Here is a 16,842-nt window from a genome sequence, read left to right on the forward strand (position 1 = left end):
GCAGTAAGGCAGTGGCTCAGTATATAAGACAGTGTGTCCTCTGCAGAAAAGCTCACAGGCCACTAGAGGAACAACGAATGGCAGACTTGCCTTCTGATTGAGTCAATCCCACACCACCGTTTACATACTGCGGTATGGACTGTTTTGGCCCTTTCCGAACAAAGCAAGGTCGCAAAGTTAAAAAAAGATATGGTCTCCTATTCACGTGTCTGTGTTCCATAACAATTCATATTGAGATGCTAGAAGACATGACAACAGATTAATTTATCAATGTTCTTAGATGCTTCATTGCCATTGGAGGAGCCGTTAGGCACATAAGAATAGATCAGGGCACGAACTTTGTCGGAGCAAAAAAAGAAATGGGAAAAAGCTCTGTATGAAATGGATCATTATTATCTGGCAGATAGACAGTGCGACTTTTGCATGAACACGCCAAGTGCTAGTCATGTTGGAGTCATATGGGAAAGGCAGATCAGAACCGTGAGGAGTGTGCTAAGTTCAGTTTTTGATTGTGGTGCTGGAAGATTAGACGATGCTTCTTTGAAGACTTATTTTTATGAAGCCATGTCTATTGTGAACAACTGCCCACTAACAGTAGACGGTATAAATGACCCCAAAGCCACTGACTCCGAACCATATTCTCACAATGAAGTCTCCATTGCACTACTTCAACCTGGACACTTCATCACAGATGACCTGTATGCACTAAAGCCCTGGAGAAAGGGCCAATACCTTTCTGAACAGTTTTGGAGTAGATGGAGAAGGGAATATCTTGCAAACATCAATCTAAGGCAAAAATGGCACGCACAAAGGAGACATGTAAAAGTTGGCGACATTGTCATTTTGAAGGAAGACGAGGCTCCTCGTAACGATTGGAAACTTGCCAGAGTCCTTGATGCTCATGAAGATGATGACGAACTGGTGAGAAGAGTGACCCTTAAGATGGGACAGCCAAAGATGAGAAAAGATGGTGAACGTCTAAGCAAGACATCCATTATTGAAAGGCTCATTCAGATGTTAGATGTTGTAGAACGCAGCTGAATCTTTTGCCTTTCACTGAATAGTTAGCCAATTAGAGTTACTATTTCCTAAATATGTACTAACTTTTTCAGGATTCATGTAGTTAATGGCTTTCATCTATGTATTGAAGTATTATTGTATTGGTCTGAGCTAAAAGATATAAAAATACACTTACATTACTGAGTCACACGGTTACAAGTGGAAGAAGTACTTGAAAATTACCATTGATTTATTTTGGAAAAAAGAGGGTTCATATTTTCAAATATGTGTGTGTTCTTGATCAAAGGTAATTTTGGTGGGAGTGTAGCTGATGCTGTCAGTCTGTTTAAGTTGCCATGACAACATGAGAGGTTGATTTTATTACAGTTGTCATATTATTTAATTTTTCATTCAAATATATAATGTCTGCTTTGGTACTGTCATTTTAATGTCAGTGTATTTTATTTATTTGTCCGTCATATTTGTCCTGTTAATAAAGTTTGAGAGTGACGTAATTGTGCGACGGAAGTTTACTGGAAAGGATTTACAGGTTTACAGCACAGAAAATATACACCCACTGTCCTATTTTTGCTCCCTTTTTTCTGTTGATCATCAGGCGAACACGGTAAATATTGTTATTTAATGCTGATGGTTTAAATAGTATGTGTGACATTTATATGGTAATTTGTGTCAAACTGTGAATCGTCTTTGTTATTTCAGTTTTCACGGTGCTCCACCTGTCAATTCTTCTGTGAAGATCAAACCTTTGAGTGGACATCAGTTTGTCTCGTGAACTTTTTGAATGACCGACAGTTACAGTATATCGCCCCTGCAGTTCTAAGCGCTCTCTCATGCTGTATTTTATATTGTAGGTTTGAAAATCTTTAATAGATTTGCTGAGTCATCTGGAGCCAGGAGTGATGTCATACCACTTTTCTGCCTGGGCGAACACAATTAATCACATATTTATCGTGATCACAATTTTAGTTGCCAGGATTAAATTAACCTGATCTTTGGCAATATTTACATTTAAAATGTGTGCTCTGCTGTAGGGGTGTCCCGATCAGATATTGATATCGGATATCGGTCCGATATCAGCCAGAAAACGAATATTGGATTTTATCGGACTGTATCTACAATCTCCAAAATAAGCTCTCCGATAAGTTTTTGATGTTTTTGTCCCCACCCTCTGTTGTTCCCACCATATACTGACAGTAAAAAATAACTGAAGTGGACTTGAATTGTTGACTATTGTTCTCTGTTTGAGTAACATCACTTGATCAAGCCTTTTCTAACATTCCACAGTACAAAATAAGTAATAAAAGTATGTATGATTCGTGCTGATCAATATCTGTACCGGCCATTACACAAGGCTGCAATATCGGTGTCGTATCGGAAGTGAAACTGTTGTATTGGGACAGCCCTACTCTGTTGCATATCTAATCAGACACTTTCTCAACCATTAGTCAGTGGCAGCTTTCAGTAATTTTGGTGGAGTGATGAGAGCCGTGAGCTGCAATTATTTCCAGTGAGTTGCATTTTGTGAAAGCACTCTGTAATAGTGTATTTATTCAGTTAACCCTTGGTACATTTTAAATTTTTGGGTTAATATATTTTTCTTTTGGTATAATTTGTATTTAAAGCTTCATTTTGCACTGTAAACTGTGCATATATTGTTTTTTTTTTTTTTTTAAAGTAGTTCAAAAGAAATACAGATTTTTCCCTAACATGATGAATAATTGTGATTATAATTGTGATTACAATATTGATCAAGATAATCGTGATTATCATCTTGGCCAATAATCATGCAGCCCTACTCCCCAGTCATTCATCGTTTACATTTCTGAGCATCATATTCCCCCTTCATAAATAACAAAAACAACAACGTTGCAGATCTGCTGAACAGTTGAAAGTAGGGATGTAACGATTCACTCAACTCCCGATACGATTCGATTCACGATACTGGGTTCACGATACGATTTCCTCACGATTTATTTTACAAAATGGGAATGTTGACAAATGACTGAAAAATATTTCTTTATTTTTTTGGGGAAAAAACTGTACTATTTTCCTTTTATTTTTCATTGTCAAAAGAATCTCTTGATAAACTATTCAAAATGATGCAATTTAACTAAAAATAAATCTTGAATGAAATAAATAAATTTATTCATTTTACTGTATTTACGTCAGATATTTGTTTAGACCAGCAGAGGGCGCTGGTAACCCAGTGGTCAGTTGGCATGCAGTTATTCCACCAGTGAAGAAGAGATGCTATGCTAGCAGACAGAGCTAATAGAAAAACGTGACTTTTACAGATATTCACGTAATATTACAGATATTCTTTCGGTGCTAAAGGGGTAAAGAATCATTTATGAGCATGTTTAACAGTAAATGGCGGCCAGAAAGAAAATAGTAGCAGATTCCGCCCGTCACATCCGCTTCTGGAAGGATTAATATATAGCGCCCTCTGCTGGTTAAAAAAAGTACTGCGATTCAATTTTCAGAGCATCGATTTTTAACTGCCTTACGATTAATCGTTACATCCCTAGTTGAAAGTTTTTAATTCTTCTGATTACAAACATACAGTACAAACCTTTCAAAACAGCAAAAGTCTCAAAAGTGTTTTTAACCAATTAATTTCAACATCGTAAAAACTTGGCAATTGTCCTTTCAATTCACTTTTATTGGAACAGGGATTGTAAAGCACACCAAGGCCTTGCAGTCACAGTGTCACCTCAGCTGTGATACAGTGGAAGCACTCTGATGATGGCCTGTCTGCAGATAGGGCAGAGTGGCTGTGGTAAGGCCTGATAGCATGTGTAGCAGCAGCACACATGTCCACAGTCCAACAGGGCACAGTTACGTGACCGGTTGAGGCAGATCACGCAGGTATTGTCCGGTTGGTTGTCCTGTCCATCTTGAAGTTCAGAGGTGTTTAGAAGCTCTGCCATCAGCCTTTCAAATTTCCTTTGTTCCTGTTCCTGCCTCCAGAGAGCTTTCAAATGGCGGTAGTAGCGAAAACCAATCCAGGAAAGCCATCCCACCCCTAATAGAGCACAGATAATGAATTGAAACTTCCACAAAAAAGTGGAAGACAAAGCTACTTCCTTCACATGGGAAAAGTCTCTGAAGCTGAGGAGGTACTTGGCTCCATTGGTAGGAGCTCGGAGGCTCAGAGTTCCATCTGTTTCCATGATTAACTTGCCAACGCCTGTGAGTGTGGTGCCCACCTGGAACAGACAAGTCCAGTACTTTACAACCAAGAATCTATTTGGAAACATTACGATATAAATAACATGAGATTCTGACCTTGAGCATTTTCTCGATCTCCAGTTTCCCTTCAGGCTTCACCCCACTGAAGTATTGTCCTAAGGTTTCACCAAAAGTAGAAAAGTTCTGGTGGAACTTCTGGTAAACCGTCTCCATGTAATCTCCAGAGGCATGGAAAGGGTTCTGGACCCTGACTGTGGTTTCATCTGAGCCCACCAACACAAAGGGTACCATGGAGGATTTGTCATGGATAACCTGGTCTCTCTTGTCCCTGGAACAGGCATATCGAATCCACAGGATTAGGAAACACATTGTTTTGAAAATGTCTAACAATCCCTTAACTTCAATTCCAAAGCAACACTTTGAGGTTACCAGCAGTTTGAGTTACTTAGTCTACAGACTCAGATTATCCATTTCAAAATGTCCCAAATTCCCTTTTATTTCCCTTTCATTGGCTATACCTAACTAAATGTCACTACGGACTATTGAGTTCACTGAAAACATGCCAAACATGCTAACTGAGTTAATCTATTATTATTAATTTCACATTTCTCTGCTGTAGAAATGTGCCTAATTACCTAGTGTGTGTGTTGACATACGTCTGTTTTTTGCTACACTTAGTAGACACAGTTTCATATCGCAAGATTTCATGGTGACATTTGAAGTTTTCCTCTCTTTACTCAACCATTTCTGGTGGAAAATATCACGTAAATGCATAACCTTGGCCCAAAACATGAAGGTGAGGGTATATTCTCTGTCATATTGCAATTTCTGTTTCTGGTTTCAGTCTGTCAGCGCACGTTTCTCAGAGATCCTCTGGACTTTATCACAACTGCACTTAGTCCGCGTTATAACGATACAGAGCTCTGTGTGTTTGGATAATAAATAAAGCTAAGAAGCTGATTTTCATCAAGAATTTCAATGCCCTTTGTGTTTTATTGAGAGAACATATTTAATGTGACTCTTTCAGCAGCCTAGTCAGTGAAAGGCCTGTACAATATTATTTAATGTATGAGTGGGGTCAAGTTAAACATTGTATTTAATGTTGTGCATTGTTGGAATTTCAGTGCTAAATAAATATTTTTAATCGATTTTTTTGTTTTTTCATGCAATTGCAATGTTTTAATTTTAGTGAGGTTAGTACACATTCAGAGGCATAAATGCATTTTCTGATTTTTGGTTTCAGCCAAGAATTTTCATTTCGGTGCATCCCTAGTCTTTTAGACTGGTTTGAAATTCGACATATGATGCCACTGTAAACAAGGCACTAAGAACTGGGAGATTGATTTCTCTTCCTTAGGAATCTGATGTAATATTACTTGACCTTTAATTTAATTAAAGCATTTTAGAAATTCATTCAATTTTCACTTTTTTGGAATGCACACTTATTGAGCTACGTCAAACGACTGTGCATTATAACTGGAAAACACAGAAACACACTTGTAGTGTAGTTCATTGACTCAGTTTCTCACCATGAGCGTGACGTGCTGTTCCACTGGAGCCAGTAGTCACACAATGTAAATTTCTGCAACACGCCTAATGTGTTCGTGTAGAATTGGCTCCTCAAAGGTTCACCGATTGACTTCACTGTACCTAAAAGAGTGGCAGAAAGGAGGGGAATGGTTAAAACACACTGAAGTGAATTGGTAACCAAACACATCAGCAGAACCACAATTACCTTCAATGACAGCATATTGGAGACTTTCTCCTGGAGTAACCCTAATAAGGTCTTTGAGACTCTCATCTATAGGGAGGTGTAGGGCTTTCTGAAATGACAAAACACACATTAGAACACATGCTAAAGTAGACAGTAGATCATTTTGGAATGGATTATTATTCATGGTTTCTCTTTGTGTGTAATACTATAATCATATGTCTTTGTAGGGAACCAAACCACATCAAGCCAAAAGACCCTCTTTCTAACAGGAATTAACCAAGGAGCCTGTTTCTTTATCACAAACTGTTTACAACATAACTGCCCCAGCAACTTTGAGGTGCATAGCTAACCCCACTATGCGGCCTTTGAACCCAATAGTGTAGCCGAAAAGACTGGCACAACACTTTGAAATGTTCAGTACGAACCCTCTTTACGACTCCACACGGGGGAAGAACATCCGTCTTCCCCCTCCTTTACAAACAGATACCTTTGGGATGCTGTAAGATCACAGAACTGTCCCACTGACCCCTGACCCCCTGTGGTGAAATGTCACAGGACACTTTCCAGGCCCCTTCTCCGAGATGTGTCCCAGTGAAGAAGGGAGAACAAAGAAATTGTATTATGTTTGAAAAGTCACAAATGAAAACATTATTGGAATGGTTTCTGCAGAAATTGAAATTGCAAATATTGTCTGTCCTATTCCACTCTTTTCAGATAATTTTATACCCACAGAATGCTATTTTAAATGTTTCGTCATTTAAAAAGTGCTTAAAAATACCAAAAAACATCACAAAAGTTAGTTTAAGGTATCTACTGCAACCATATAGTAAAGAAGAGGCATAACATAACAAAGTAATATTAGGCTATTTTCCAGTCGTGTTTGGTATCAAACTCTTAATACATGATATTTCAAGATATGATGTTGAAAAGATTATTTGAATATGCTGAACTTATTATTATGGTTTATGTGTAAATCTAGGAATCATCCCTCCTGTTTGTCTTTGTCTCACATAAACACACACCCCAGACACACCCAAAGGCAGCCATCTGAGATGCTGGCAACTTTAAACCAATCAACGAAGCTTCCCTCTTGGGAGACGAGTCTCAAAGATATTCTTTTAAAAGGAAGAAAACCGCCCAAAATTTCAGTTTTTGAGATGCTGGCGTTTCATGCTCAATGCGTTTCCTTTCCCCACCTTTTCATTTATTTCATTTTATTTTTAGTTGAAACATTTAGATTTTTGGAATCAACAGCTGCTTGGTTCGGACGAATCCAGCATCTAGTGACGTGCGTAACAGCCGAAAAAGAAGCCCTGCCTGCGACCCATTGGGGTAAGCCACGAGCCTTTCTCTAACCCAGCTGCGAAGGCCAGAACCGCCTGGATCGGCTGAACAGAGTATAGCCCTTCCTCACACACTATCTTCCTCACACAACACGCACCGAGTCGTCGACATCCTTTCAGAAAAAAAGTTCCGAGATCACTGTTTAAATATTGCTGTGTGTGTTATAGTCAGTGTTGTGCTAGTTACTGAAAAAAGTAACTAGTTACCATTACGAGTTACTTCATTCACAAGTAACTCAGTTACTATTTTGATTACTTACACCAAAAAGTAATGCGTTACTGGAAAAAGTTACTTTTGAGTTACTTAGATTTAAAGAATTTGTGTCCATACAGCTTCATATCAGTGCTGTAATAATATAATAATCCACTGTTGATCAACTGTGTATGTTGCAAAATGTGAGAGCTTGTAAAATGTGATGTGAGAGCTTGTAGAATGTGATTTGAGCTTGTGTATAAAAAATCCACACACGTGAAATAAATTTAATGTCACAAATGATGGACAAAAATGTATAGACTGATATTTACACATAAAGTTACAGCTGCAAACTTGTAATCCAACATTTATTCACGTTTTTGATTACTTGCGTAAATGATCGTTTACAACCACAACTCTCCGGTTACAACTTCTCAAATCTGCCGCTACAGATGTACAAACTACTTTTCTCGTGTGAATCTGCGCTGCTTGAGTTTGCAACACATTTTGCGAGACGTCTGTAGCAAAACTGATTCATGCTCGTAGAAATGGCCCCTCCCCTCTCCCCCGTGTGTGGGATTGACCAATCAGAAGCGAGGATTTGGAGACAGAGGGCTGTGTCTTTTTAGCGCAGCAGCCAGTTTTCTGACCGAAACAAAGTCATTTTTCTTAACTGTAAAAGAAGGATGCTGAAATTTGCCTCCACAGATTGTTTGAAAAAGGTTCTTTGAGTCATTTATGAACAAAAATAATCATGGAGAGTGCCTCTCCTTGTTTAAATTTAGGTTAACGCTATGTGGAGATGAGGATTGAGAGCTGACAGCTGATGCAGTGGCCAAGCGGTTAATGTATTTTACAAAATCTACAATCTGTATAATGTGACGAAGCAATAAAACAATGAAGATTTTGTAAAGTACGTTAAACGCTTGACCACTGCATCAGCTGTCAGCTCTCCATCCTCATCTCCACATAGCGTTAACCTAAATTTAAACAAGGAGAGGCACTCTCCATGACTATTTTTGTACATAAATGCCTACGGACCTTGAGTCTGCTGCTAAGACATTCTTTCAATCAAAAAACACTTGATGTTTTAACATTTTTTACATGATTATCTTTTTAATGACCTCCTTTCTGTTGCAGACAAGGAGCGCTGAGGTAAAGGTAGCACTGCCTTGGGCCACAGTGTTTTAAGTGGGAGCCCCCTGCCTCTGTCATCAAGGCATCAAAATTTGCGGCAAACACCTACAACATGTGACATGTCCCCAGATAAATGATGGAGTGTTGGTTGAAATGAAATATTGACAAATAAATGTTTTTTGTCAAAATTCTTGTTACAATTTTCATTTCTAATTTCTGGTTGATTAAAACTAGCATCAGGCGGCCACAGTGCAGGGAGAGCTGCTGGCATGGAGGTGAGGACGTCAGTCTTAAGGTATAAATCAACGTTAAAACAGGTCAAAGCCATGTTGAAAAAGGCCAACATATTTTTCCCGCCAGAACGCATCATGTCACTAAAGTCTCACTCTTGTCATTTTCTGAAACTGGGCAGCCCTGCAATAACTTTTAAAACCAGATTCCACAAACGTCCACATGCAACAAACTTGTAGAAAACTGTAGATTAAGATTTACAGTAAAAATTAAAATAAAAACTTACATTAAGTTGTTCAACATCGGCTCGACTTCTCCTGTAAATGATATAGCTGATTCCTGACAGGACCAAACTGGCTACCGTACATAATACTTCTGAAGCCGTCACAGAAAACTCTTCCATTTCCTGCACAAACAGACACAGTAAAACACATCAGCACAAATCTGACTTCATGTTCAAGCTTTTTATAACTGTAGTTAGCGTTTAATTAATACAATTTAGCTGTTCACCTGCTAAGGATTCTAGAGAAATCAAAAGCGACCTTTAAAAGTTGAAAAAAAGGCTTAAGCAGAAGCATGGACAGCTGAGGCCAGAAAGCAAGTCGTACATTTCCTGTTAATTCCGTCTAATCGCGTTTGTTGTTTTGTACGGTTCTAAAAACCTTGAAGAGAAAATATGCTTTTCATCGTGTTATTTTCCTTCTTCTTTGGGTTTTTCTTGCACCCTCTTTGTCGCATTACCGCCCTCACCTGGCAGTTAACTCCTACCACTGTTCTTTAACCCCCGGAAGTGTTTAAGTGGTGGTTTAAGTGGTGGCCACCAATATGTAGACGCCGCATCGACTGCTGCAGCCATAGATATCATAAAGGCTAGATGCCTTAAGGCGGATTCTGCCATGGCATCACTGGCGGCCATCTTGCCCCGGGCAGCTCTCTGACTGAGTCTTGCGGAACCAGAGGGAAGGTGAGTGATCTGCCGAATGTAAATACTTTTATCTCGCTGAAATCTTGACGGATTTGGATACAGTTTGCTTTCTTATTAACGTGGCTACAATTCTGGATGTTTTCAAATGTTAAAATTGCAGCTTCTCCCTTCAAGAAACAACTTAATCATGGAGCATAGTTGTGTAAGGCTGAGACCACTAGATTGAACTTGTTAAGAAAGTTTGTTTTAAAAAAAACATCTGACGTTATGTTTCCTTTAGCAAATTGCTGAATGAAGATTGAAGTGAAGATTCCAGACTTTTGTGCAGCCGACGGATACTTTAATCGCCGTTCTGTTGGAACCAGAGTCTGTGGGATCACCTTTCACATGTAAGATATTACAACACTATGACTATATTTAGGATATATTTAGTTACTTAGTGTAAGTATGTACAATACAGGTCCTGTTACAAAGGAACAGCGGGGCTGACATAACAGAATTGCAATATTGTTGTTGACGCAAGGCTATTTAGAATATGTTTAATTGTTTAATCAATCACCGAATGTTTCTTTTGGACACCTTTTTATCACTATTTTAATGTGGTTAGTCTTAAAATGTAATCTGAAGTATCCTTATATAATAAATATTATTTATTGATTCCACTATGTTTTTTGGGTCATTTTTTATCTCTGTACTCCATGTGTATACCTCCACAGTAGTCTCGTTCTGGGATTTCAACATGCAGTATTTCTTGATGTGTATTTGTAAACGGAAATCTTGTACATTTTTTTATTGCAAATAAATGTCACATTTATAAAATATTACGATGATACAATATTTTTAATTATTACTTATTTAAACTAAACATGTAATAATTAAAATTATTTTATCATATTAGTAATAATCCTATAATAAAAGTATACATATATCTCGTGTTGCCATTCTGTACGCCGAGTTTTAGTAGCTCATATATTGATTTGACATATTAATACCGTGTGTGTGTGTGTGTGTGTGTGTGTGTGTGTGTGTGTTCATTGCACCTATCTGAAGTCCAATGTGGAAATAAGTAGGTCATCCAAAACTATTGACCGGAAGTGTAATATAATTATCCATAAGTGCAGTGTTAAAACGACACCTCTGACCTTTATTACAAACTAAACCATTTGAAAATTGAGCAAGTTATTCTTGTTTAAAAAGTACATGCACAACTACTACACAATTATGGCGGAGCGAGCTGACCCTGACAGGATGGCCGCAAGTGCGGACGAGACATCTCGCCTTTATATGATATCTATGGGTGCGTCAACAGGGGGGCCATCTTGGACGGGTGACACTTGCTCCTACAGTCATCTCTAGAGGAATGATGTGCTCAGCTCACACAATTAAAGTTGTCATAAATCGCTCAATTCTCAAGGAATTTTCACGGGGTTTGTTTGTAACAAACGTCAGAGATAAATAGATGGATAGATAGGTAGGTAGGTGGATAGACAGACATAAATAAAACAAAAGAAACCTAGAAAACGTTCAGATGTGCTCAGGGTGTTATTGACAACATTGTTATAGGCTATACACTGTATTTGACAATTATTAATATTATTGTATAATTGTACTACTACTGTATTATTGTTATTGCTATTCTTATAATTATCATTATATTCTCATAATATTGTAATATTATTATCATTATTGCTATTATTGCTATATTATTATTAATACATTCTTTTATTATTATTATTATTATTATTATTATTAGTAGTAGTAGTAGTAGTACTAGTAGTAATATCAATATAATAAATATTGTTTATTATTAATATTATTGTTTTTATTATTGTATTATAGTTACTGGATTCTTATATTGTTTTGTTATTATTATTATTATTATTATTATTATTATTATTATTATTATTATTATTATTATTATTATTGTCACGGTTGAGTGGAGGTGTGGACCCAAACGCAAGGAGAGATGGAGGCAAGATGGACGCATAGCGTTCTTGGAACCACTCCATGTTTATTTCCAAAATACCCCAAGGGCTAAATATCAAACAGAACCTGACAATTATTATTATTATTATTATTATTATCATCAATAGTTCATTAATTATTGTGGCCAAGGAACTGAAATATTCAAAAATATGGGTGTGGAGATTAAGTGTTGAGTGGTAAAACCAGCATTTTAAATATATCCAAGCACCTTGTATCATAGCTCCATGTGTGATGTTTTTAAAAAATTAAACAGTTTGGAAATCGGTTCAAAATTGATTGAGAAATACCTCTTCCTGTCGTATTGACCACTGCTTCCTCAGGCACAGATTCAAGATGGCAGCACTGTTAACGTGTCCGCCCACATTCGATGCCTACGTTTTTAATGGCTTTGAAGTGGCCAAGGTAAAAGAACGTTCGAATTTCCCGGGGGAAGGAGGCGCGGCCACAGGATTATGACGTCACCACTTTGCGGTGGAAGTGCAACTGATCGTCAAGAAAAAAGTGATCGCCTTTTCCTAACTCCTTTCCTTAAAACCGTGACATCATCCACGGGGTTAAGGAAAAGTGGATAGGAAAGGAGATAGGAGGTGAACATTTGGATTCAGCCTGTTTACAAACTATTCTTCTTCTTCTTCTTTTGTATTGTATGGCGGTTGACATCCTGAAAGTTGTATTACCGCCACCCACTGGATTATGAGTGAACCATGGCCAAGAGGAACCAACCATTTTGTCTTGTTTTTTTAATTAATTTTTTTTATTGAAAAATAAAAATTTACAACAAGTCAGGAGTGTACCTTATAAAAATATAGAGAGAGGGGACAAGCAAGAATCACATATACAAAAATAAATAAATAATGGTAAATTAGTGATGATTCCATTTCCATTATACTATTGTATATTGTCAAGGTTTGGATGCTTTTTGTTTTTCTGAATAAGGGATATAGTTTGATGTATTCTTTAAATTCACACAGAAAGCTTACAAAGTGAGGAGTAGATTTGTTGAACCTACATTTGTGAATATATAATTTACCATATGAAATGAACAGGTTTACAATGAAATCAGCTAGATATTTTCCTCTTTTCATAACATGTATCGTATATGTTTGTTGCACTTTCGGTCCATGATATCTAAACCATTTACCATTAGAAAAGGTTCCACTCTTATAAATAATAATAATAATAATAATAATAATAATAATAATAATAATAATAATTATACAGTTTTGTCTAAATATTGATTTCCTTCTGATTGTAATGTTTTCATTATTTAAAATTATAGATTTGTGCAGGGAGAAATTGTGAGAGTAACACATTTTCTAAGATAGAAGAGCCTGTTGATAAAATTGACATAATTTTAATGGTAATTTGTATTATAATTTGTATTATATTATAATTATAAGTGAGTAAAAAATGAAGACCACCAAGATATTATTTGGAATAAAATGCCAGATAGAGTTTGGAGTTTTGAGACATTATCCATTTAATCCTAAAAGTATAGTTCAAATCAACAAAATGTAACAGTTCAAAATCCCCTTCTTTCCTGGATCCTGAAAGTATATCTTTTTTCAAGTTGTGCTTTTTATTTTTCCAAGTAAAGTTAATAAATATAGTTAATAAAGGCAAAAGAAAACGCGCCAAAACTTGTTGGCAGCGGTGGGATTCGAACCCACGCCCCCGAAGAGACTGGAGCCTTAATCCAGCGCCTTAGACCGCTCGGCCACGCTACCTGCAGAACTATAGGCGGGAAGCTGCCTATATAAATGCTACATCAAAGTGATGTACGGTTTTCCAGTTTGCTGCTGCTCGGGAACGCATTGAAACCAGTTGCATTTTTTAAAATAGTTTATTATCATTATTATTTAAAAGGTTACTGATAGAGTTTTGAGCTTACTTTCGTGTTCAGTACCTAATATTGCATACAGAGACATTGTCAGAGGTTTTGCTTTGCTGAATCATTTTCTTTATTATTATTATTATTATTATTATTATTATTATTATTATTATTATTACTATTTTGTTTATTTTTTGCTTTGCTGAATCAATCAATAGAGGGTTTTCACTACGCGTCATCCACACGTCATCAACCCGGAAGCCGCCATTTTGGAGATAAATCAGCAGGTCTCCAACAGCAACCAGACAAGAAAATCCCAAATTTCGAGATGGTGAACAATTGCTGTGTTTTTAGCTGTACCAGTTGTCAAACAGTGAGACACATTTGGAGTTTTATAGATTACCACAAATCAGGGAGAACAATCTCACAAGTTATCAGAGGACAGGAGGCGCTTGTGGCTAACAAAGCTAAACCAGGATCTACGAGGCAAACATCTGGACAACATCCGAATATAGCAACAGCACATCATCAGTAGAGTAAAAGCTAACCTGCAGTGGTGAGTAGTGCAAAAGGATGATGAAGTAAACATGGTTATATTTTCCAGTATATACATTAACGAGTGTACGTAGATTTAAATTAAATAATACATGTGTATGTACAGTTACTATTTAGTTCCAAGGTTATTTCACAGCAACAGGTCTGACAGTCTTTGACTGTTTATCGTTCATTAGAGTGACAGCCTGGGGGAAGAAACTGTTCTCATGACGGGTTGTTTTGGCATTAATATGAATTATATTATCATCATCACACTAGAAAATTAGGTAAGAGCTGCTGCAAACAACAATTTACTGACCTGTTGTCCAGATTTTTGCCTGGTTTAGCTTTGCTAGCCATAAGTGCCTATCTATAAAATTCCTAAAAGTGTCTCACTGTTTGACGATTGGTACAGCCAAAAACACGGCAGTAGTTCACCATTTTGTCTCAAAATTCGGGATTTTCTTTTCTGCGTGCTGTTCGTAGACCTGCTGCTTTATCTCCAAAAAGGCGACTTCCAGGTTGATGAAACCCTCTATTTATTACTAGTGTTGTGTTCAAGACCACACTGTCCGTGACCAAGACTTGCCCGAGAACAGAATGCACAGAGACCAAGACAAGACCAAGACCATAAACATTATTTTTTAAATTTAAAAAAATATATAAATAAATAAAATTATGACAAGGTTCGACATTTAAATAACATTTTCTCTTTAAATTTAGTTTCTTTTAAACACATTTGACGAAAAAAAAAAGGTGCCCGCAAAAAATGTACTAAAATATTAAAACTGCTACTGATAAATTCACAATTATTCTACATATTTGAAAACAAGACTTTTATGTCAGCTGAATGTACAGCAAGTGTTTAAAAGTATTCCTGCCAAGAAATAACATAAATAAACTAAATAAAACAAACTCAAACCCTGGAACAGTCATGTGACAAATCAATCAACAGTTCTTGGTGAGAAAGATTATTATTATTCTGGATACAGTGGAAACAGAAACTATAAAAATAGTTTATATATATATATATATATATATATATATATATATATATATATATATATATATATATATATATATATATATATATATATATATATATATATATATATAGTTGTGAACCTATTTACATTGTAGGGAAGATATTATATACAAATATATAATTGGAGTCTAAAGCCACAAAAATACACCTTTAAAAAGAAAATAGACTAATATAAGACCTCTTTACAGTTATTTGAGTCATTCTGCCCTTGCGCGACTCGTGACGATGACGCGCTGGTGATGACATAATCCAAGATGGCGGCGGCCCGGACTACAGCCGACACTATTTAATAAAAGCCTTAAAAGACATGGATATAATGGATGGACAGAGTCATAAACGTGGACTTTCACACGGACACACACACATTTATTAAACACACAGGGACTTATTAAACACTTGCGGACCTTGAGTAAATGCGTCCCCATACTGCTGCACAGGCTGTAATTTCACCAGTTTATAATTTTACCTGTTGTTAGAGCTACTGTCTTTACCAGGGAGATAATATGTATTCCTGGTGAGTGTTTTCCTGAGGTTTGCTGGGCTTTTTACAGGTGATTAGTTCATATCTCTCTTCCGCTCCGCGGTCCAAACTGAAACCGTAGCCATACACACACACACACACACGCACACACACACACACACACACACACACTCGGTCACATTAAGGAAGGTTGCGGTCATTATACGGGGTGGATTAAAAAATGAATAAAGGATTGTTTTATCCCGTTCTTCTCCTTGTTATTATCCCATTATAAAAGTTTAAAAATAGCAGGAATTAGTGCTGGTCTCGAACGGTCTTGAGGGAAAATCCCGAGTCCGAGACAAGACTGAGTCAAAATGCTTCAGAGTCTGAGACGAGACCGAGACCTTTAAAATTTGGTCTCGAGACCAAGACGGGTCTCTACTACTACAACACTATTTATTACAGATGAACAGTGTCACGGCAAATTTGCGGTTGACCTCATTTGGAGACATGATTTATTGCTCTGGTTGAATGATGGAGTCCAGGCGAGGCATTGATGATTTTATAAAAAAGGTTTATTATAAAACTAAGTAAAAAAGAGTACAAAGATGGACAAAATTAGTGACCGCCCGGGCGGACGTCTGATGACAGAGTGGCACACAGTTCTAACTCATCACGTATATTCCCCCTCAGTCCCCCTCCCTCCTCCCCCCAGGAGATAAAGAGGACAGGGTGGAGGTGATAGAAGAGAGTGAAAAGAGACAGTTTCTTCTTTGGGTCAAAACAACCAGTTCTCTGGTATCTCCTGATTGTCGTGAGTGTTGGAGGTGTGTGCGTATATGGTGTTTGTGTGTATGAATTGATGTGTATTGGGTGTGTATGTGTGACTATGTGAGTGTGTGTAGGCATGTGACTGTGTGATGCCTCTGTGTCTGAGGGATAAGATGTGTTTTGGGAAGCTGACCTCGAGAAGAGAGCAGAAAACATGAGACAGCAGAAATGAAAAGTCTCAACTTAAAGCCTTAAAAAGAATAAGGTCTATGAGTAAATATGTTAAAAAACATTAACTAACAATTTTGGCCCTGACAACAGAAAATGAAACGACAACAATATCAAGTCAATAGGAGAACAGGCACTCATCTAATGCATCGCTGTGGGCCTCAGGGTGGTCTCACTCCCTGTGTGCCTAACGTAGTTTTCTCAGCATTTTTATTCTATGTTATCTGGT

General features: G+C 37.2%; 1 protein-coding gene and 1 non-coding gene across 2 annotated transcripts; both read right to left on the minus strand.

Annotated features, from left to right (window-relative positions):
* Positions 1–3,661: 3,661 nt before the first annotated feature.
* LOC114480679 (mitochondrial ubiquitin ligase activator of nfkb 1-A-like) lies at positions 3,662–12,300 on the minus strand. The gene is made up of 6 exons (XM_028475058.1): positions 12,029–12,300; positions 9,117–9,236; positions 5,948–6,035; positions 5,742–5,862; positions 4,309–4,540; positions 3,662–4,229 (listed from the first exon to the last, which is right to left on the minus strand). Exons 2-6 carry the CDS (start codon positions 9,231–9,233, stop codon positions 3,735–3,737), a joined length of 1,053 nt encoding a protein of 350 aa, XP_028330859.1. The 5' UTR covers positions 9,234–9,236; positions 12,029–12,300; the 3' UTR covers positions 3,662–3,734.
* A 1,086-nt stretch (positions 12,301–13,386) lies between these two features.
* Positions 13,387–13,468, minus strand: trnal-aag (transfer RNA leucine (anticodon AAG)). The gene has a single exon. It is a non-coding gene; the product is annotated as a tRNA-Leu (tRNA).
* Between the last annotated feature and the right edge of the window lie 3,374 nt (positions 13,469–16,842).

Source organism: Gouania willdenowi, chromosome 18 (genome assembly GCF_900634775.1).
Source record: "Gouania willdenowi chromosome 18, fGouWil2.1, whole genome shotgun sequence".
Classification (NCBI taxonomy): Eukaryota; Metazoa; Chordata; class Actinopteri; order Blenniiformes; family Gobiesocidae; genus Gouania; species Gouania willdenowi.